Raw genomic sequence first — 22,567 nt, 5'->3', positions numbered from 1 at the left:
ATAACTGAGACCACAGAAGGTTTCAACTCACAATCTGGGGCAATTTGCATAAACTTAGGCATTATGTTAAGACAGTGTCTTAAGATCAAATATTACCCACTAGCAGTTACTCAAGGGATGGTTAGTCTTACTTTTTGTTACCAAATTAGTCCAATCTATGTTTTTATGTAACTGACTTAAGTTTTGAACAATCTAAAAGAAAAAACAAGTTGACTAACTTGTAAGACTAGTCTTAGCGGTTTATGTAACCGGCCCCCGGAGCTGCTTGTGTGTCACGTGAATTCTGTCAATCCCATACAACCTTGAACTATATTGTTTAAGGATGTACTAAAAGTGGACAATTGTTGTAAAACTAAATCTTTATTAATGGTCACCAAAAACATTCACCAAGAGTCATTTCAACTGAGCTTATAATTATTATCATGCATCATGTGTTGCTAATTATTATTTTGTTAGGGTAATTATGTTTGGAGTCATGAATTTAATTGAATAGATCAATAAAAATTATATTCTGTGCAAATACAATCAATACATTTTCAATAGCTGTGTAAGTATAGGAAATCTGTCTAGTATTAATGCATGTTTCATTTTCATGACTATACCAGTAAACTTCAGCAAACATATCTGGAACTAAAGCTTCTGCTCAGTTCACACTGTTGGTCTGATTTGTCTCCAGAGGTCTGACAGTGATGTCTGGTCTCTTCTTCTCTGATCAGCTCACTTCTTGTAGATCTGATGTCATAAACCAGCACAGCAACTGTAGCCACGCCCACCAGAGCAGAGACGACCAATCGGATCACAGCTTCAGTGAAACCACAACAGTGGATGTGGTCTGAAATAAAAAGAAAAACACTGAATCAGAAATGTGCATTTAGTTCCTTTTTTACTACTTTTTTGCTAGTATTGTTTAAAATGATGAATATAATATAATTCTAGAATTTAGTTCTAGTTCTTTAACCTCAGCGCTTCTAGAAACCTGTGATTGTGACTGTTTCTCCAAGATCTTTTTCTGCACTAATGTTTTCTAAAGCAACATCCCACTCACGCTTACATTCACACACACACTCTCTCTCTCTCTCTCTCTCTCTCTCTCTCTCTCTCTCTCTCTCTCTCTCTCTCTCTCTCTCTCTCTCTCTCTCTCTCTCTCTCTCTCTCTCTCTCTCTCTCTCTCTCTCTCTCTCTCTCACACACACACACACACACACACACACACACACACACACACACACACACCTGCTTCACGTCTCTGTCGCGCATCTGCGGTCTGTTCTGTTCCAGTTAGGTCACAAAAGAAAAAACAGCAAATGCACATTTTGCAAATGTGCAAATATAACTCAGTCATTCTTTCTCTATGAATGCATGAGCTGATCAAATGCAAACCTTGAATGCAATGTAAGTCTCTTTGGATAAAAGCATCTGTGTCAAATGCATAAATACAATGTAAATAAAAATCTTGCAAATTTAATTGGTTTATGTGGTTGATGGTTTAGCCACCATCAGCAGTAACAAAACAACATATGAATATGTTTGGTCACAACTGCACGAGTGTTTCCGTTCTGACATAATCTTTTAAAGCTTTATAGGAAATAATATCGCACTGACTGAAAACATTAACAGAGTAAGAGTGAGTGATGTACCTGAACTTGGCTGATGGAGTTCAGTAATGTTGCTGTCCTCAGTTTGATTGACGGTTGAATTGTTCACAGCACAGCTGGACGAGTAAAAGTTGGAGCTTGATGATCTTTCTGGTGATAAAGTACTTTGAGCAGACTCTGATAATGAGAGATGTTACTGTGAAAATAGTCTCATCACACACATTTGTGATCTTTATTCATATTAGATCCACATTTAAATGGAATTAAAGCCAGTAACAAAATAAAATGTACATGTAAGGAATATCAAAAATTAAAAGATATACCAAGAATGGTCATGCAAACACTGTTATTCTATTCTCACCATAGACTTTAAGATTGAAACTCGTGTAACTGGTCTCTTTGCTGATAATTGTTAGTTGATAAAGTCCAGAGTCTGAGGTTCTGGTGTTTGTGATGGTCAGAGATCCGGTTTGATCCAGTTTCAGTCTGTCTCTGAATTTCTCATCATACGTAGAGCTGGTTTGTGTAAGTCTGTTGACTTCAGCGATTCTTGTGCTTCCAAACGTCCACTGTATCATCAAATATTGCTGTGTTTCTGTAATATCAGTGTTTAGAGTGACAGAATCTCCCTCCATCACTGACACTGACTTCACTGATTCTGTCATGTCTAGAGAAAAAAAGGGAACATTATTTTGTAACACTTAAAAAAAAAAAAAAAACTATCAGTTATTAGTTAAAGAGATTTGTATTATGCAGACAATTTCCTTAATGCATATTAGAAATCTTATTAGAGACAAATAAAGTTACAGATTCTGTTTTGGAATCCCTTCCACTAACTTTCTCAACTTATATTAAAATATATTAAAGAGAGAAGATATTGAGATACTTTTTATGAGAACCACTATAATGCAAATTGTTTATAACTTACCAAACAGACTCAAAGAGCACAAAAAGAACCAAATAATAGCGTTAACCATATTCCTTGGCCGTTTGTCAACAACTCCAATAACGCGGTAAACCACTCTACATTTCACATCACATCACATCTTAGTTCACATCACCAAATCGTAGGCGTTCCTGTGGGTTGCCTATAGCGGATGTCATGGCAAGTGGTTGATAATGAATAAGTTTTCTTACCGTTAAAAGTAAACGTCTTGGAGGGGGAATTGTGTAGCCTATATAGGCTATAACTTGAATAAGTCCATAAAATTGACATGTTAAACGAACTAGGAAAATGTGTGCTCTTGATTCTTTGCCAGATGGCTTTTACGCGTCTAAGGAACTCGTCTTGAAGACACTTCATTCCGTTCCTACTCTGTATGGTCCCTGTGCAGTGTTCACTGCTCCCTACTCGTTAATCAGGGGATATCAGTTGAGGTGATCTGTCCAGTTAAAAGAGCAGCGGGTGTCGCGTGACAGCCTACAGCCATTTCTAACCTTAAAAAAGCTCTGAAGATGTGAAAGAAATCAAGTTGAGAATAAAAATTGTATTGGTTAGTATTCTGTTTAGGCTACATTACGTAGCCTATAAAATGTTTTACACTTTGTCCTAGTATTTTATGAAGTTGCAATTTCATATGAATTTGAACGATGCGAGTCTTAACACGTCCAGTCACGGGGATTCTTTACGGTTAGTCTATTTTTTTCCCCTTTCGGTTTCGAGACCGGAAGCCATAATTGCCAAATGCATGGCAATAAACAATGAACATTTGTGAATAATGAGTCAAATATGAGATCCGTGGTCATCGAATTTGAATCCACTGCTGCCGAAATTGACTATAGCCTAACAGTGCTTCTCTGCCAGGGGTCTGTTGTAAAGATTAAATTCACAGATCGAACTTTCACAGTTCACAGATTAATAACTCATGAGCTAAATGTTGTTACTACACAAATAACACCTTTTTTTAATCGTAGTAACGTAGACAAGCAGCTACCTAATTTCCTTGAAACGAGCTTTCCTTAGCAGTGGACAATATACATTAGCTGTGTCCCATGTGAAGGCTGCATCCTTCAAAGGACGCAGACTTCGAAGGATGCAGCCTATGTTCTTCGAAGGACGCACCATGTAGCCTTCGTAGGATTTCCTAATTGCGCAACCAGGTGTTTCTGATCACCGCTTCTGGCGCCAAGCAAGGGTGTGAGAGGACAGCAGCTTTTGTTGAAGAAACCTATTTGCCTTAGCTACTGCTTTTCTTATTGTTGTGGGCTTTATAGGGTGAGTGATATTTCGTCACGCCGGAAATAACGGCCTGGTTGTTGTTGGACAGGAGAAATCACGTTTTTGCGCTCCGACGTCTTATCTCCATGTCAACTACACAGCCTAATTTTACAGTTCTATATTCTGATATTGCGTATGCCACCTGGGCGTTAGACAATAGATACATCATGCTTATTTAAATGATGTATACAGTTGTACATAATAATACATAATGTTCCATTTGAACTAAGATTACAATTTTAACACATAATGAAAATGTGCATGAGTTTCACATCAATTTACAGGTTTCAATATTCATACTATGTTTACATATGACTCAAGCCCTGACATCCGGTTCTATTTATCTAATGAATCATAATGCGATCGTATTATTAAACGTGATATTATTATGTTTAAGACATCAACCACTGCTCGATGACCATAATGTTTGTATAAACTGTAGGTTACAGCTGGTAAAATGTACATCTAGGTCATAAAAAACGTAATATTTTCTTCTCAGCCATATCAACAATTGTCCGTGAGCGAAATCTCCTCCCATCCGTTGTCTGATTGGCCTTTTGCAAGGATTCCTGGGTAGTTAAAGTGCGTGGAGCCTGCATCTATGCGGGCTTCGCGGAAGACCGCTTCAAGGGTACAAAGGGGGCGCTGCTGAGCACACTTCAGAGCGTTAAAATGCTGAATGGGACGGCCTACAGACTTGTAGACTCAGCGAGCACGCGCAATTTAAGTCCACAAGACCGAAAGTCCTCATGAAGTGCGCCATTTGGGACAGGGCCTAGGGATCCTTTCATGGGAAAACGAAGGGTGCATTTGGCATTGCTTTTGAATCAGGGTAGCCTTCATCGCATCGTGATGATGCAACCGGCCTTCGAATACAGCCTTCGAAGGATGCAGAAGTGAATTGGGACAGCCTTCATCGCGCCGCGGTGACGCAATCGGCCTTCAAATGCGACCTTCCAAGGATGCAGCCTTTGAATTGGTACGTCCTTCGTCGCGCCGCTGTGACGCAATCGGCCTTCAAATACGGCCAATCTCTCTTCAAATACGGCCTTCGGAGGATGCAGCCTTCACATTGGGACACAGCTTTTTTCTTTCACGTACTGTTTTCGCCTACTATATAGGCTAGGAGGAAAGTAGGCATATTCGAACGCACTATAAGTATACGTACGTCCGAATCTCACGATAATTAGTATGTCACCCAGGTAATTCTTTTATGAATACAGAGGATTCGTACATACTTTTTCGCTTGCCTACTCTTTTTCCCCCACTATATAGTAGGGAAGTATGCGGTTTTGAACGCAGCCATTCCCTTCACTCGCTAACTTCCCTCCGTCTCGTTCACTCGGATGTACGTCATTGCTTACGTTGCACGAATGCCCACTACTGGCGGAAACTGCAATGGGCTGAATTGGAACGTCCTAAGCCCTTGATTTTTTCCCTTTAAGAATTTGTTTAATGAAGCATCCAAATGTATATAGGTGTGTGTGGGTTGTTTTAAATTTAAAAAAATATATAATTAATATATCATAGAGTTGTTTGTTGTGGTGATCAGACGGGATTTGTGGTGACGTCACATTCGTGCTGCATTGTGGGACATATAGATGCCTGAAGTGTACATATGAAGTAGACTCGCTCCCTCTGTCAAAATCGAGGGAACGAGGGTCTGTCCATATAAACTTCCCTCGTCCACTTCACGAAGTGGAACGCACTTCAAAATGGCGGCATGGATTCCCCCGAGGGGAAGTGCTTAGGGAAGTTTGCAAGTGCGTGTCTAAAAGTGGACTGGAACGCAGCATCTCAGTCCAAACTTCGCAGACTTCGAAGGATGCGACCTTTGAATTGGGACACAGCTATTGAGTGACCATGCACATTTTATTATTACACATGATTAACGTAATATGAGGGATTTTTGGACACAATGTTTTTGGATTTGTGGGATAAATTAAAGTTTTTATTTTTATCTTTTTAAGTTAAAAAATATACTTCATTTACCATTTTTCTATGTTCATTTAAACATGTAAAATTCACGAGATCGCCAAGAACAGTAATTCGATGATCTTGTCTGCCTTATGCTGTGTTCAGGACAGGTGTCTCCTGAATTAAATGACGCTGCTGGAGCTCCACCTAGAGGCTGTACGTAGTAATTTCATAGAAATAGAAAAGAGTTCCAGTAGCCTACAAGTCCGAACTCTGCATAAAAGTTTGCATAATTCCTATTAATAAGGTATGTTGCCTATACACAAATTTAACTGTTTTTCGTTTCCCAATATCCTTAATATCTCTACTAGCTGGACTCTTTCACAAACAGTTTGTCCATCCATCAGATCAAACCACAGCTGTGCAGATGTAAATAACTGAGACCACAAAAGGGTTCGACTCACAATCTGGAGCTGCTAGTGTGTCACATGAATTCTGTCAATCACATACAACCTATATTTGAACTATATTGTTTAAGGAAGGATAATAAAAGTGGACAATAGATGTTGTAATACTAAATCTTTATTAAAAGTCACCAAAAACATTCACCAAGAGTAATTTCAACAAAGCTTATGAGATCATTCTAATGCATACAATGTGGTGCTAATTATTATTTTGTTTAGAAGCCATGCATTTAATTGAATAGATCAATAAAAAATATTTATTTTGTGCAAATACAATCAATAAAAGTACAATTGATGAAAAACAATCTGTTAATAAACAGCTGTGCAAGTATAGGAAATCATACCAGTAAACTTCAGCAAACATATCTGGAACTAAACCCTCTGCTCAGTTCACACTGTTGGTCTGATCTGTCTCCAGAGGTCTGACAGTGATGTCTGGTCTCTTCTTCTCTGATCTGCTCACTTCTTGTAGATCTGATGTCATAAACCAGCACAGCAACAGTAGCCAAGCCCACCAGAGCAGAGACGACCAATCGGATCACAGCTTCAGTGAAACCACAACAGTGGATGTGGTCTGAAATAAAAAAAGAAAAACACTGAATCAGAATTGTGAATTTACAGTAGTTCCTTTTTTCACTTCTTTGTTGCTAGTATTGTTTAAAATAATGAATATAATATAATTCTAGAGTCTTCTAAGAGCTTCAGCCCCTTGTTTAACCTCAGCTCTTCTGGAAACCTGTGATTATCTTTTTTTGCACTAATGTTTTCTAATGCAAGAGCCCACTCACGCTCTCTCTCTCTCTCTCTCTCTCTCTCTCTCTCTCTCTCTCTCTCTCTCTCTCTCTCTCTCTCTCTCTCTCTCTCTCTCTCTCTCTCTCTCTCTCTCTCTCTCTCTCTCTCTCTCTCTCTCTCACACACACACACACACACACACACACACACACACACACACACACACACACACACACACACACACACACACACACACACCTGCTTCATGTCTCTGTCGCTCTTCTGCGGTCTGTTCTCTGTTCCAGTTAAATCACAGAAGGAAAAACAGCAAATGAAGAATTCAGATGCAAAAGCCAAGTGCTATCTGCAATTTTCTTTTAAAATTAGCATTTTTATCAAGCTCGAATATTTAGGTTCAGTAATTTCACTTTAATGACAGTTAATAGGTCATTTTAATTGCCATTAAAGTGAAATAACTGAACATAAACATACCAGCTTAATAAAAATGATCATTCTAGAAGAAAATTTCAGATGGCACTTAGAGGCTTTCTGAAGTCTTCAAATGCACTTGTGTGCACAAATAGTTCAATCTTTCTATGAATGCATGAGCTGATCAAATGTAAACCTTGAATGCAATGTAAGTCGCTTTGGATAAAAGCATCTGTGTCAAATGCATAAATGCATTGTTAATAAAAAATCTTGCAATTTTAATTGGTTTATGTGGTTGATGGTTCAGCACCCATCAGCAGGAGCAAAACAACATATGAATATGTTTGGTCATAACTGCACGAGTGTTTCCGTTCTGACATAATATTTTAAAGCTTTACAAAAACTAATATCGCACTGACTGAAAACATTTAACAGAGTAAGAGTGAGTGACGTACCTGAACTTGGCTGATGGAGTTCAGTAATGTTGCTGTCCTCAGTTTGATTGACGGTTGAATTGTTCACAGCACAGCTGGACGACAATAAATTGGGACATGGCGATCTTTCTGGTGATGAAGTACTTTGTGGAGTCTCTGATAATGACAGATGTTACTGTGACGTTAGTCTCACACACTTCAAATCTTATTTTATAGTAGATCCATATTTTAAATGGAACTAAAGCCATTGAGACATCATACAATTATGGAATAGTGAAAAGAAAAGAAAAGAAAAATTTAAAAATATTACTATTATTCTCTACTAACCATAGACTGTGAGATTGAAAATCTTGTATTTGGTCTCTTGGCCGGCAAGTGTTAGTTGATAAAGTCCAGTTTCATTGGTTCTGGTGTTTGTGATGGTCAGAGATCCGGTTTGATCCAGTTTCAGTCTGTCTCTGAATCTCTCATCATACGTAGAGTTTGATTCCATGGCTCTGTCAAATTCAGCGATTCTTGTGCTTCCAAACGTCCACTGTATCATCAAATATTGCTGTGTTTCAGTAACATCAGAGTTTAGAGTGACAGAATCTCCCTCCATCACTGACACTGACTTCACTGCATCCGTCACATCTACAGAAAAAGGGAACATATTTTGTAACAGACATGATGTTTGTTATTAATGAGCAGACTTACAGTTATCAGTGATTTTAGTGTATTTATAGACATTTTCTTTAGTGAATGTTTAATTAATTGCAGTAAACTTTTAAAGAATAACAATAAAAGTTCAGGAGTTCAATGCCAGGTGATTTCTCACCAGCACTGACTTTCATGTGCAAACAGAAGTGAAACTACAACAATTATTTCTGGATAAGACTGATTTAAAACTAAATATATAATTTTGTTTTGGAATTCCTTCCGCTAAAAATCGCATCATGTCACAGAACTAATAAATTACGTTTGTAAAATATTAAAGAGATAAGAAACTGAGAAACGTTTAACGAAAACCAACGTAATGCGAAGTGTTTATTTATAAAACAAAAATTAAAATAAGGGACATCATAATTCACTCATAACTTACCAACCAGACGCCACAAGCACACAAAGAACAAAATAAAAGCATTAACCATATTTCTTGTCCGTATATCAGCCACTTTAAACACGCAGTAAAATCGCCCGTTCACATCACAAGCGACCACCTTGTTGCTGGTTGTTGTACGTCGTCAAATGTATATAGGGTCTATAGTAGGCGTTCCCATTGGTTGCCTATAGCGGATGTCATGGCATGTTGTTCTAACCGCTTAAGATAGGCCTAAACGTTTTGTAGGAGGAATATTGTACATAAAATATATACATTATTATTAAAATATATGCTCTTGAGTCTTTGTCAGTAGGCTACCCTATTAAAAATAAAGATTCCAAAAGTGGGGTTTCATTGCGATGCTACAAGAACCATTTTTTAGTTCCCCTGTTTCAGTGAACAGTTTCTAAAATAGGCTATATATTTTTTTCTTGGCGTGAATAATATTTGCAACCTGGAAAAAACGTATATAAATAAATAGGCAAATAAATGAATAAATCCACAAAACTCCTGCATACAATTCCTGCATACAAATATATAATTTAATAAATTAAATAAATATAAATAAGTAAATGTGCAAATAAATACATAAATACAACATATGCCTACATTAAAATATATAATTTATTTAATAAATATAAATAATTAAATAGCAACATCTGGTGGTCACACTTTTATGGTTATGGTTTTCTCCACCATATCTAACAAATCACCGCAGAGCAGAAAAAAACAAGAGTGGAATCAATCTGGGATCAATACAGTTCTATCAAATTAGATCTATCATCTAAATTAATTTGTGCCAATGAGACCACAACTCGTGTAGCCTGGTCAACGGATTCACATGTTGATCGATAATATAAAATACCTACAAGTAGGCTATAGCCTATGTGATCACAATTAGACGTGAGTAGTTGAAAAAATATTTTGGGAGTTCTGTTTTTTTTTTGTTTTTTTTTTGTTTTTTACAATTTAAGTTATAGAGAAGTAGTGTTAAATCCTATAAATAAATGTATGCCTTCATGCCAGCTGTGAAAAATTGCGTCGAAGCATAAGAGCCCCGGAATCAATCGTCCCATTACGTAAAATACGTAGGCTACGTTACGTTTAAAGTACAAGGTGTTTTAACCATAGACTAGAAACCACGTCATGCCACGCCCTGTGCTCGCCAGATTTATTTTTTACAGTCTATGGGACAGATCGACATTTCTGCTGTATATTTATTTCAAGTAGCTATAACATTAACCTGGGTCTTCTTTAAACGTCATTCACACCTTTGAGAAAAGTCTACTATCGTAGAGTCAAAACTTGGAGTCTTTTTTTTTTTTTTTTGCTGTCTTTTTGTGTGACTGTTTTGAGTTTAGTTTTCAGGCTTGTCAGTCTGTTTTGCTATAGCTTTAGGACGACAAATTCGGAGAACACAAACATATAGAAATCTCATTGATCATATTATTCAAGTCAGATTCGTCACAGCTCTACAAAAACATTTGGAACGAACATGTTCCTCGTGCTGTTCTTATTGATGTACGGTAAGTTATGAATCTCGATTTCCTTTCGGTTTAGATTTATAGACATTTTTCATAGACAAGGTTTTATGATGATTTCAAGATTAAATGATGACAGAAGAACTAAGTTAACAAATCCAACAGAAATAACATACTGAAAAAAATCCTATTCATGATGAGAAAGCTATTTTTATGCTGACTATTTAACGTTAGGCCTATTTGAGAAACAACATGAAGCATTAATATTAGGCTATTGGTTTCAGAATGTATTTTTTGCTTCATACTGTACACAGTCGACGAAAACAAGTCTTAAATACAGTGTTGATTCTCAAGTAGGCTACATTGTTAATGTTTAGCTTGGGTGTGTAGCGTTATGGTCTTACATTTTTATTAGTTTTTCTGTCACAATCTAAAAAGTTAGCCTAATCCAATCTATTTGTCATTTCAGCAGATCACACTAATATTTTAATCGAATTCAATTGACTCTGGTTTTGTAGTACCCCTGAGAGGGAGTATGTTAATCAGTAAAAACGCGATGCTTCACAATCACAGAATGAATGAAGCGAATCGCGAGAGCTCCATGACAACGAGAACACGCACGCACACACGCGACCAATCAGATGCAACCATTTTAACGGCGTTAGTATTTATATTAATTTACTTAACATATTCATTATTTCATATCATTTTAAAGTATTTGACAACATATGAATATTTAATAATTCTTTAAACTGATTAATACTGAAATGGTCCCATGAATTAAACCTCAGAAAACACTTTACAGTAACTCTTCAGCATATTACAGTTTCAGTAAAACTTGTTCTGTTTGTTTTCCAGGTGTGTCTGGTACAGAGACGGATGAAACTGAGCCAGTGTCAGTGATGGAGGGAGATTCTGTCACTCTACACACTAATCTGACTGAACTACTGAACGATGATACTATTCTGTGGCTGTTTGGACCAAAACACTCTCTTATATCTAAAATAACGAGAAAGGGCGACTTGACTTCATTTTATTTCACCGGTGAGGATGTGAGATTCAGAGGCAGATTACAAGTGGACGAAAACACTGGATCTCTCACCATCAGAAACACCAGAATCACACACTCTGGACAATATAAACTCACCATCTCTAGAGAAAAGATTACGACAAAGATATTTAATGTTACTGTCAGTGGTGAGTATCTCAAGTCTTTTATTGTAACTTTAGTTGCTCTTCCACCGTTGGGCCTAACAGTTCCATTTGCTTAAGCTAGTTAGCATATGGTTTATGGATACGGAAACAAGTTTCCATAAATAGCGTGCTTGGCCAGCTAATGGTCCGGGTTTAGATCAGTGTGTCAATAATTTGGTCATTCTAGTTTCACACTAGTCATATTTACTCTGGGTTAGGAATTATGGTTATTCAAGTTTCATGATTTTAAACCAGATTTAAATGATTGTGTAAGCATTTATTGAGTGTGATTTTCCAGATTTTGCACCACACAATCAGGTTTTCATGATGGGACTAACTCTTTCAAAATTTGTGAAATGTCATGAAACACATTTTTGTCGATGTTCTGCAGACATGGTTGGTGAGACGGAGGCAGTGAAGTCAGTGTCAGTGACAGAGGGAGAGTCTGTCACTCTAAACACTGATGCTGAAATGCACAAAGATGCTCTGATGCTGTGGAGATTTGGAGATAAAGGAATTCTCCTGGCTAAAATTGATGTTGAAACTAACAAGACCTTATTAAACGATGCTGATGAGAGACTGAGGCTCGATCAAAATGGATCTCTGACTATCAGAAACACCAGAACCACAGACTCTGGATTTTATGAACTACAGATCAGAGACTGTGAGAGTTCACAGCGATTCCTTCTTTCTGTCACTGGTGAGTCACTCTGAGTAACTGAAAGAGTGTGAGTGAGTGAAAGAGTGAGTAACTTTCAGTATAATGGCATACGGTAGTGTTCCTGAAATCCAGTCCTGGAGTTTAGCTCAAACCCTGGTCAAAATCACCTATACCTGTGATTTTCTAATGATCCTGAAGACTTTGATAAGTTTGCTCAGGTGATTTTGATCAGGATTGGAGCTTAACTCTGCATTGGCATTGGCCCTCCAGGGCAAGATTTGAGAAACCCTGGCATACAGTATTATTAGCATATTATGTGAAGTCATTTCAGATCATCACATTGTCTGACACTTTCACTGTCTCTCTTTATAGCCAAATATCCAGGTCTTTCTTGGGGTGCTATAGTTTTTGGTGTTTTATTTGCTGTTCTGCTGCTTGTGGTTGTGATTTACTATCGCCCAGGAATCTCTAAATCAAAAAGGCAAACTGGTAAGTATTACAAAATTTAAAAGAGAATTTCCATTTTCTCCATAATACTGCTAAAACTTTTGTTATACTGTGAACACATTACATTATAGTCCTCATTATAGACATTATATTACATTATCTTTCCATTTCCTTCAATATCAAACCACTCAATGGGGAAAATAAACTCCAGCCCAACGCTACAACAAACCATAATGAATTGAATCTTCTTCACAATAGATCATTAATTACAATGAACTGTTAGAGAGCTACATATGGCAGTTTATCTCTTCAATAAAATACCTTACTGACCTGTTAGTAATAAAAATAGCATCATCTCTGCATTGCTTTTAAAGCATTTCAAATCCCTTAGTTCTCGTCATCTCCGTAAAGCCAAGCCGATGTTGATTCTTGTTTATTACGAGCTCTGTCGAGTTCTCTTTTTGCCAGCAGACTCTAATTTTTTTGGCATATGTTTAAAATGGGTGATTCCCCTGAGGCTGGAGATATAGAAGCTCCATGTCAAACTTTCACGCTCATTTTGACAATTTACCTGTGACACCCCCACACGAGTACCCTAATAAATATACTAAAATGCATTTGAAGTACATTTATTTTATGCTAAGTATACTATAAATACATTGAACGTATTTATGTTCTTGATATAAATACACCGCAATTGTACTTTTGTTAAATTGGAACAACCCATTTTGTACTTAATGTACTTTAGTTATCCAGAAATAGTGCTGAGATATTTAAGTATATTTGATTGTGATACAGTGGAACTATTGCAAGTATACTTTAGGTACACTTTAAATATCTTTCATTTAAAAAATCATACTACGCAGAGGTCATACTATCTTTACCAATAGTGATATTAAAGCACATTTTAGGCTTATTATTAAGAAATGTGAAATTAAGGTACATTATAGTTTTTTTTCACTAGAGTAGTCAGCGTAATTTTTCTCAATTTCCTGGGTCTGACGAGACATGTACGGGCGAGTGACATATATATGACATATGTATGTTATGATCCTGTCGTGATCCTGGCTTTTCCTTCCTTTTTCCTCTGTCTCCCCCTTTTGGTCACACACACACACACACACACACACACACACCCACGCTTTACACGCATTCATTCATGCCGCTCCTTTACACTCTTATCATCCCCAGCTGAATCCACTCGCAACTCATTGTCTCTTCATTACTTTCTCACCTGCTCTCTCTTTCACTAATAGGTCTTCCTATTTATAGTTCTGACCGTCCTTTGTCTTGTCGCCAGATTATTTCATGTGTTCGTACATATGTACTCTGTTCAGTCCCTCTAGTCTTGTCGAGTCTGGTCTACGAGTTTCTTACGGAGTGATCGTGTCTTGTCAAGAAGTGTCTAACTGTGTGATTGTTTGCTTACCTCAAGCTACTCTTCTCCATTGAGTTGTACTGTGTGCAGAGCATCCTACCGATGACCGCTCACCATTGCTGTCCTTGCCTGTTTACTGGAGAGAATCCGTGAGCTCAAACTACTGGGGCGAGTACCTCAGGCGCGCACCTTGCGCAGCGGGACTTTGAGTATTCTTTGTGTTTTCTACCCAGAGTCTACGGAAGAATTTGTTATCTGATTTCCCGAAGTCTACGGAAGAATTTGTTTTTCTGATTATTGAAGATTTCTGTTCTTACCGATTGAAACAGCCAACATCTTTAATTAAAGACTGTTAAATGCCATTACTGCTTTTGGGTTCTTTTCTACACCTCATCACAATGTATTAATTTCCTATGAAAACTATACCGACAGGTTTAAAATATAAATGCTTATAAGTTTACCATAATGAAAAAAAAGACAAAAAAAAGACATTTGACACATTTTTTATGCATTTGTTATTAATTCTAAGTTTTCTTTCGTCAAAATATTTTTTTTCCATTTTTTGAATTCACATTTTTTAAATGAAATGAGTGGAGTTAAAGAAAAAAAATGTAAACATGTTTTGTATAACAATACTGATCTCCAACTTTTTGCTAGTGTTACAACCCTTTCCAACTACTATTTCACTCAAAAATGGAACTTCTGCCATCATTTACTTAAGTCATGTTGTTTCAAACATGCTGTTGTTTATGTCACTCTTTTCCATACAACATTTCATAGTGACCTCAATGTTCAAGCTCTAAAAAGGAAAATAACCAAAAATGCACTATTGTGTTTTCCAAACAATTCATGCAATATATTCCAAGTCTTCTAACGTCAGATGATAACTTTGTGTAACGGACACTGTTATTCACTGATAATCTTCCAGTTTTCCAATGTTCTGCCAAAATTATTGATGTGCTGCAGTAGGTTTGAGCAATGAACAACTGTGAGTGTACAGAACAGAACGAGATTTGAGATGTGTGGCATTACCATTAATTTTTCAGTCTGTTCCTGACTCAGAAGACTTTGAATATAGTAATATGGACTTTATGGTGTGGTTGGATGTTCACCTGCAGACTCATGAATACATTTCTGTTCTCTGTTTCTGTGTAGCAGAGGAAGCAGAGGCCATGAAGGAGAGAGATAAGATAGAGTGGGACTATGCAACTGAAGACAATCTCATTGGAGGGACCAAAAAGCCAGTGGCAGGTGCTGCACTCAAAAAAATAATATGTTGGCTTTAATTAACTTTGTCAACAGGCCACACATAACTGGGTTACGTTAAACAAACATAATTAGTTATGTTACTTCAACATCATGGAATTAAGTAATTTTAAGCGACCCAATTTAAGTAGTCTCAAAGTGAATTTTTAAAGGCTAACATGATTCAGGTATCAATAATATTTCACTTATTTTAGTGATACATAATTAAATTGATAGACTATAGCTAGCTATTTGCTAGCAGTAGCACATTTTAGCATCTTAGATGCTTACATGCTCCTTCAACCAAAGCAGTTGAGAGTGATTGAATCAGTCCACATCCAAACAAAATGCTCCACTCTTCTCCACAATGGTAACCCACTGTAAGTTAAATGGTTCTATCTCAAAAAAACATAAAATAACTCTTCATTTTAACATTTATTCTCTCTTAATTCAACCAAATGCAAAGCTGGGAACTAACAAGCACCGCCCAGTTTCAGTTAATGCAACACAAATCCTTCATGTAATCCAACACAAACGGATTAAGTAAACTTAAATTTTTACATATATTTAAGCAGATTGAACACAATCAAATTAAGTTAGGGCAAAATGGCAGTTGGTGTCGCACTATACTGCCACCCTCTGGATGTAAGAATTGTTTACTTAACATAAATGGTTTGTGTTTAGACAATGGGTTAGGATTTTGTACTGTTAAGACAATTATGTGGACCTTAATAGAAAAAAACAACAACATTTCAAATCAACAAACATAATTATTATTTTTGAGTGTGATGGGAGATTCAGTAGCAAACTGAGGCTGGATAAACTAACTGGAGATCTCACTATTGGTAACATTAGAACCATTCACTCTGGACTCTATAAACTAAAGATCAGCAGTGGCCGAAGAACCATATACAGTCTTACTGTCAATGGTAAATCAACTCTTCCAATGTTTTAATAATCATGCACTAGTAATCAGTTTTGGTGATCTGAAACTAAAGCTTTTTCAAAGTTCTCAAACTTGAATTACTTTTAGATTACTTGCAAGTACAGGGCCACATTCAATTCATAATGTTATGTGAATATACAATTAGGAGATTCAAATTGTAATATTGCATGAATAAAATGGGTAAATTTTAGGAGAATCAACTCACATAATGAGAAAAGGCATGATCAGGAATCATAGATAGTCAAAGAGGCTGGTTTGACAGTAGCGATTTCCCAATTTGAATGAATCTTCATTTCCTGAGGCTACATTACTAGCGTTTTCAAGCTTTTTCCAAATGTTGCTTATCCACACTAAGATGTCTGAAAATGCTTAAATCACCTTACTCACAATAATGATATACTGAGTGGCTGTAAATAAAAATAAATCTATAGAGGAACATTTTGCAGTATAATAAAAATTCTTTAGGCTATATTTTTACTTGACTACCATAGTAATGTGTCTGTATGTTTGAATAAATCTGTAATGAAAACAGAACTTTGACGCCTCTTTTTAAATGTTTATATTTAACAAATTGAAGTAACAGAAGTAGCTTATTTTATTAAAAGAAAATATATAAAAATGTTTCAAATTTAAAATGTTTATTTACAACTTTGGTATTTGACTGTTGATTATTATATCTAAAAAAATCAGTCTTTACCAAGTGAGACATCATTATTTTGATATTTTCCTTAATAAACATTGACATGCTGTTCTACATTAAATATTGTGAAAAAGTGAAATAATTAAAGTGAACTGAATCAAATCATGAAATGCCCAGCCCTATAAAATATAGTTTGTAGTTTGTGAAATTATTTATTTTAATAAATCTTTAAATAATTCCATGGCCTAAACGTTTAAATACTACTGCATATTCTGCATCATTATGACTTTATTCTAAACTTAAATTAACCATAAAAATAAAAAAATATGACTTTGCTCTGGTAAAAAGCTTAATATAATTATCATACATTTACTATAACAACATTCCTATGAGCTGTTGTTAGTCTAAAAAAACCTGCAAATTCTTTGGAAGTCACACAAATGTGTTTTGTGGGATTATTTAAAGTTTTTATACATATTTCCATGTTCAGTTGAAGCCTTGTCACATAAATTCTATTAAAGTGTGAATTCAAAATGAATTCAAACATTTGTTTTTCTGTCTTTCTCTGTTTCTGCTGCTGCTGTGATGTGAAGTGGGTTCAGTGTCAGTGAAGGAGGGAGACTGTGCCCATCTCCCGACTGCTGATACAATACAGCCAGGGGATCTGATACTGTGGACGTTTGGAGCTGAAAACCGTCTTCTTGTTAAAGCTGATTCAAGAACAACTGTTAATAAGAGATTTAGAGACAGAATGAAGCTGCAAAAGACGACTGGATCTCTGATCATCAGAAACATCAGAACTACAGACTCTGGATATTATAAACTACAGCTCATCAACACAGAACAGACCACATTCAGCAGATTAAATGTGACGGTCACTGGTGAGTAGAACAACATTTATTAAAAAACAGTCCTCAGCAGTTTTCCAACAGTGCTTTCCCGTTCCAGATTATGTGAGCAGTGCAAATCCCTAGTTACCGTAAAACTTCAAATAATAGCCTGGGCTTTTATTTTCCCACATTGCCGAATTGCACCGGCTTGTATTTGAGACAGGCCTTTAATTTAGTGTTGAGACTTCACCCTGTGCTGCAATATACATTTAGTTTTACATTAATTTACAAAAATCAGCTGGTTGAATAAAAAATGTTCAGGTGATTCTCAATTCATTCAGTTAAAGGTGAACTATGCAGGTTTTTTTACCTCAACTGAACAATCATTGGAATGGTTATATTACTTTTTTGGGGTTGAATGGTGGTCGCCTCTCAACCCCCCCCCCCCCCCCCCCCCCCCCCCACCCCCCCCCCCCCTCATATCCTGTGAGCGGAAAAACCACCCTTGCAACTTTGAGCCGGTGTTGTGCCGAATTTCGACCCCGCCAAATTATTACCGCCCCTACTGTTGGTAGGTTTAGGACTTGTTGTGGGGGAGGGGTTAGGATTAGGGGTGGGGTTAGGATTAGGCAATCAGGTACTGACTTCAACGAGGGCGGTAATAATTTGGCAGGGGGTCGAAATTCGGCACAACACTGGTGGGCCGCCGGCCGCAGTGTCAGAAAGTATTGGGTCATTCTATATTTAGGGGTACATTTCATGTCAGCCAAAAAGTCAGGAAATAAATTCTTTTTTTATCAGTAAACTAGGTGGTTAAATAATATGCCCTTAATGTGCTAAATTTGTTATTTGGCAAGCTTAGGCTCTAATGGTTTTTTAAATATGTTAATGAAAATTAACATTTGATTCAATATTTTGTCAACTGTGTTACGGACAAATGCTGTGTCAAATGAAACATGAATTAAGTACTACATGTTTGATAACACATTTATTTGAAGGTTTTTGAGTCTATTCACTAGAGTTTTTGAGGTTATCTGTCTAACTGATTTGTAAATATGAATTTGGGGCTTCATGATGGCCGTTGTGGGATGATGTCATGAAGGATGAAACTTTTCCTCAACATAACTTCACAGTATGCTGCATTTTAGTATTATTCATCATCCTTACCCAAGATTTCCATCTCCAGAGATATAGTTCACATTTAAAAGATTTATGACATAAAAACCACACATAATTACAGTTGACAGAGAAAGTAACACAGTTGACAGGAGTAACACAGTTGACAGGACACATTAAAAGGAAAAGAGAAAACTTTCTTTAAGATGATAACTTTCTTTTTATTCAACAAATATATATTATAATGTTAGTGAATATTTTATATTATTATCAAGTTAAATTAAGTTTTATAATAAATCATGACACTTTGGGTTCAATGGGTTGTAAGGACTGATCAGTCATGACTAAGCAGAAATAGACATGTCATTGTCAAATCTATAATAATATATAGGTTTAAGTCAATCATGAGGAATTCTGAATGCTTTATAACCCTTGACAAATGTGAATATATAATAATGTGTATATTATGTTGTGGATACTGAGTTCATAGAAAGTGTGGCCGTGATGAGATCAGTTTAAGTTTATCCATTGTAATGCAAATCATGGTTTTAGGCAATTTGTAATTTTGTGTAATGTAAATGTAATTTCCATATAATGTAGTGTGAGCATAAATTGAAACTGAATTGCCAACATTGTCAAATGTGTTAATCCTTGTCAACTGTGTTACAGTTGATGGGTAACACAGTTGACGGGTAACACAGTTGACGGGTAACACAGTTGACATTTCGGCCATTTTAGAGCCTTGTGCAAACTGCTGGCCTTGGACTAGTTAGTAGTTGACCTTGATTAATGTTTTTATATTCTTTCTCACACATTTATAAATATAACATGTGACACAAGTTCACCAGAACATGTTGATAACACAGTTGACGATCAATTAATCTACTCTATGCGCAGACAATAATATAGATAATATATTGAAGAGGAGAAGTTATGATTTACCACACTGTCTTCACATTTCCCTCCAAAAAAGGAATTGCATCAGAGTGATGTTGGACATGTGACTTTGGAACAAACCATTGCTGATTTATAGGGGGTTTTATAGCGAGTAACACAGTTGACACTGATTTCTCTGACATATACAAAATGGATAATTTAATGTAGATGCATGAGCAAAATATTTTTTTAAACACTTTTCTCACAAGTTAATGATTATTTTGGACAAATATTTATAAGAAATATACAGAAACATGCATTCTAGAGCTAATCTGAAAAGCAAAACCTCACATTTACCAAATCGGACAGCACAAAAACAGCAACTTCCAGTAAAGATATAGAATATGCCATTTTTGCAAGATAAAAGATGGGTATCTGTTGGATTTTTGTATTAAATGATTTAGAAATGTCCCTTGATATAAAAGTGATCATTGATTGAAGTGAAAAGTTCATGATTTTTTAAAAAAAATTATAAAAGAGTCCATGGACATGACATGTACCCCTAATTATAGAATGACTCTATTGCGTGATATCAGGTCTTGCGATGTAACGAATTGCTTTACGGCAAAGAAATCTGTTAAAATTCTGTCATTATTGCGCTCCCTCACTCTGTTCAAACCCAAATGAAGAAGACGTTTTAAAGAATGTCCCATTTGCTTTGTTGTCGTTGATCTACAGTACTAGCCTCTGGTATCTGAGTCGCCAACAAGTTTTTCGACAGTGTTGTCAAATATCTATTCCGAAGCTGTACGGGGAGCTCTATAGAGAAACCTGTGAGCAAAAAGCGATAATACAGCGAAGAAATTCCCGAAACTGCATTAACGCCTGCTTTAACGGATGCTCTGAGATAAAGTGAATTCAGACTGCAGACAAAGCAACGATTGTATTTAATTGTACAGTACAATCATAACATAGTACAGACATGATCTTAATTCCATAATGTCCTTAAACATAACAATATTGCTGGCCATAAACTGACAAAGTGCGCATCCGGAGTGCGATACCTTGAGTTGTCATAGAAGTTGCACTAACTCTTCCTGCGTTGCTTGCGCTAACAGCTCCCGTCTGATGCGCTGGGCTCTCTTGTGTGCTCAATCTGCTCCATAGAACTGGCTTAAACAGACGATCTGACGGGTTTTAGCAGATTAAATACAACCCGAAACTAAAAAACAGACCAGGCCTCTATTTGAGACCAGTCTTTATTTATCCAAACCTGTATTCACACCAGGCGTGTAAAAGAGACAGGCGTCTATTTGGGACTCGGCTATTATTTTAAGTTTTACGGTAGTTAGTGCGGTTCATTTGAATGAGTGTGAACGCTGCCGTCCGAACCAAACAAGCAGATCGAGACCACTAAAAAGATGGGTCGCGTCCACTTCCAAACTAACTCTGGTGCGGTTCGAATGAAATATGAACGCAACATGGACCAGCGACATGTAAACGAACCAAAAACCGAACATGATGTGACCCTAAAAAGGAACGAATGCTCAAACATACCTGTTTTTTTTTCCATCATAGTCATAATATTGCCCCTCACAGTTAAGGACAGGCATCAGAACCGAGTCTCCTCGCAGCAGATCTACGTTTGTGTGTGTGATGGAGGGATTGCTGCACCTGTTTTGAATTATTTACACATTTGTTCAAAATACCGCCATAGTTTCGGCTGCGGACACACAACGAGCGCGTTTATCCCAGAACACAGCATTGGTTTGGATGTTTGGTGAGTGCTGTCTCAAAATATACGTGATAAAAGCCAACCAGTCAGATTGTGAACATATTCCTATGCCTTTAGGTTCAGTGTTAAAAATGCCAATGTGAACTCTAAGCGAACCAGGACTAAATGTTTTTTTTTTTTGGTCCGGACCAAAAGAACCAAGCTAATCAAACTACAAGTGTGAACAAAACCTAACATTTTTCTTTACGTTTTTCAAGGAAAAGGATGTGTAGTTATTCATATTGTAAAAATATTAGCTATATTTGTTTTTGTTTAATGTACATGTTTAGTGTACACGATTGTGTAGCTTTGACATCATCCATATGTAGATGTAAATGCAGCAAAAGCATTTCTTTCTCATTTTAATTTCTGTGATTTGTCTCTTTATTTTCTGTCAGATTCCTCGGGAGACCGAGTGAATGAACCAGAGATGTCCCCGCTGTTGAATGGAGATGTTGCTGATGGAGAGAATGAGCTGCAGAATGAGCAGCAGAGTTCAGTATGATGCGATAAGACACGCCCAACACCAGTGTCAATCACTGTGACATCATCAACAATCGAGCTCAACAAAATATTTCTGCTTTTATGAAAGGGAGAAATGAACCTGTGTGCTGGAAAAAGTTGGAATGAGTTCTTGTGTGATGAGCACATGTCTAACAGCAGGTTACAGAAGACACGTGTTGAGGCGAGATACTGACACTAATCTAGGGTGACCAGATGAGATTGGCTGAAAGTCTGTACGGTTTTCAGAGTGGTAGGGCGGGCTGCAGGACGACTCAACCTCCACGGACAGTTTTTAATGTTTTATCAGACAATAACTACTCAAGATTTTGCTTTCGTATAATTATTGGGACAATTAGGGCCAGATTCGGGATTCGGGACAACAGCAGCTTAAGATTTCGGGACTGTCCCAAATTTTTCGAGACGTTTGGTCACCCTACACTAATCTCACTACTGAAGAACTACTGAGAACTGATGAAGCACGAGCACATGTAATGCTGAAGACTGAAGAGTTGCTATGTTTTTTTTTCCTGAGGTTTAATTCATGGGACCATTTCAGTTCATTCAAAGAGTAATCAGTTTAAATCATTATTAGATATTCATATGTT

General features: G+C 36.7%; 3 protein-coding genes across 9 annotated transcripts; 2 read left to right on the top strand and 1 right to left on the bottom strand.

The window, feature by feature from the left end:
- Positions 1 to 346: 346 nt before the first annotated feature.
- On the bottom strand, positions 347 to 21,339 carry LOC308702642 (uncharacterized protein). 6 transcript variants are annotated; one of them, XM_081385652.1, is made up of 5 exons: positions 21,242 to 21,339; positions 8,117 to 8,422; positions 7,811 to 7,945; positions 6,539 to 6,768; positions 1,794 to 2,262 (listed from the first exon to the last, which is right to left on the bottom strand). In XM_081385652.1, the coding sequence occupies exons 1-4, from the start codon at positions 21,264 to 21,266 to the stop codon at positions 6,548 to 6,550; spliced, it is 687 nt and encodes a 228-aa protein (XP_081241778.1). In that variant the 5' UTR covers positions 21,267 to 21,339; the 3' UTR covers positions 1,794 to 2,262; positions 6,539 to 6,547. The 6 variants fall into 6 exon arrangements, with proteins under 6 accessions (XP_081241774.1, XP_081241773.1, XP_081241776.1 ...); XM_081385648.1 differs by lacking the exons at positions 6,539 to 6,768; positions 7,811 to 7,945; positions 8,117 to 8,422; positions 21,242 to 21,339 and adding exons at positions 347 to 832; positions 1,638 to 1,745; positions 2,733 to 3,035 and having other exon boundaries at positions 1,957 to 2,262; XM_081385647.1 differs by lacking the exons at positions 6,539 to 6,768; positions 7,811 to 7,945; positions 8,117 to 8,422; positions 21,242 to 21,339 and adding exons at positions 347 to 832; positions 1,638 to 1,772; positions 2,733 to 2,921 and having other exon boundaries at positions 1,957 to 2,262.
- LOC308702641 (uncharacterized protein) lies at positions 10,022 to 14,393 on the top strand. 2 transcript variants are annotated; one of them, XM_081385645.1, is made up of 5 exons: positions 10,022 to 10,396; positions 11,210 to 11,548; positions 11,937 to 12,245; positions 12,579 to 12,695; positions 14,122 to 14,393. In XM_081385645.1, exons 1-5 carry the CDS (start codon positions 10,366 to 10,368, stop codon positions 14,238 to 14,240), a joined length of 915 nt encoding a protein of 304 aa, XP_081241771.1. In that variant the 5' UTR covers positions 10,022 to 10,365; the 3' UTR covers positions 14,241 to 14,393. The 2 variants fall into 2 exon arrangements, with proteins under 2 accessions (XP_081241771.1, XP_081241772.1); XM_081385646.1 differs by having other exon boundaries at positions 14,089 to 14,392.
- Positions 15,002 to 22,271, top strand: LOC308702643 (uncharacterized protein). The gene is made up of 3 exons (XM_081385653.1): positions 15,002 to 15,282; positions 17,456 to 17,743; positions 21,857 to 22,271. The coding sequence occupies exons 1-3, from the start codon at positions 15,114 to 15,116 to the stop codon at positions 21,961 to 21,963; spliced, it is 564 nt and encodes a 187-aa protein (XP_081241779.1). The 5' UTR covers positions 15,002 to 15,113; the 3' UTR covers positions 21,964 to 22,271.
- The last annotated feature ends 296 nt before the right edge of the window (positions 22,272 to 22,567 follow it).

Source organism: Scardinius erythrophthalmus, assembly GCF_964197995.2.
Source record: "Scardinius erythrophthalmus genome assembly, chromosome: 14".
Taxonomy (NCBI): domain Eukaryota; kingdom Metazoa; phylum Chordata; class Actinopteri; order Cypriniformes; family Leuciscidae; genus Scardinius; species Scardinius erythrophthalmus.
The sequence above is the reverse complement of the archived record's forward strand: the minus strand, read 5'-3'. Positions and strand labels throughout refer to the sequence as shown.

Excerpts from the sequence above, each read along its gene's own strand:
- LOC308702643 (XM_081385653.1), top strand. The coding sequence starts at position 15,114 with ATGGACTTTATGGTGTGGTTGGATGTTCACCTGCAGACTCATGAATAC. Across the intron at positions 15,283-17,455 it reads GACCAAAAAGCCAGTGGCAG|TGGGTTCAGTGTCAGTGAAG; the intron begins GTGCTGCACTCA and ends TGTGATGTGAAG. Across the intron at positions 17,744-21,856 it reads ATTAAATGTGACGGTCACTG|ATTCCTCGGGAGACCGAGTG; the intron begins GTGAGTAGAACA and ends ATTTTCTGTCAG.
- LOC308702641 (XM_081385645.1), top strand. The coding sequence starts at position 10,366 with ATGTTCCTCGTGCTGTTCTTATTGATGTACG. Across the intron at positions 11,549-11,936 it reads ATTTAATGTTACTGTCAGTG|ACATGGTTGGTGAGACGGAG; the intron begins GTGAGTATCTCA and ends GATGTTCTGCAG. Across the intron at positions 12,696-14,121 it reads TAAATCAAAAAGGCAAACTG|AGCATCCTACCGATGACCGC; the intron begins GTAAGTATTACA and ends TACTGTGTGCAG.
- LOC308702642 (XM_081385647.1), bottom strand. The coding sequence starts at position 2,898 with ATGAAGTGTCTTCAAGACGAGTTCCTTAGACGCGTAAAAGCCATCTGG. Across the intron at positions 2,263-2,732 it reads CAAGACGTTTACTTTTAACG|ACATGACAGAATCAGTGAAG; the intron begins GTAAGAAAACTT and ends TTTTTTCTCTAG. Across the intron at positions 1,773-1,956 it reads TTTCAATCTTAAAGTCTATG|AGTCTGCTCAAAGTACTTTA; the intron begins GTGAGAATAGAA and ends TCTCATTATCAG.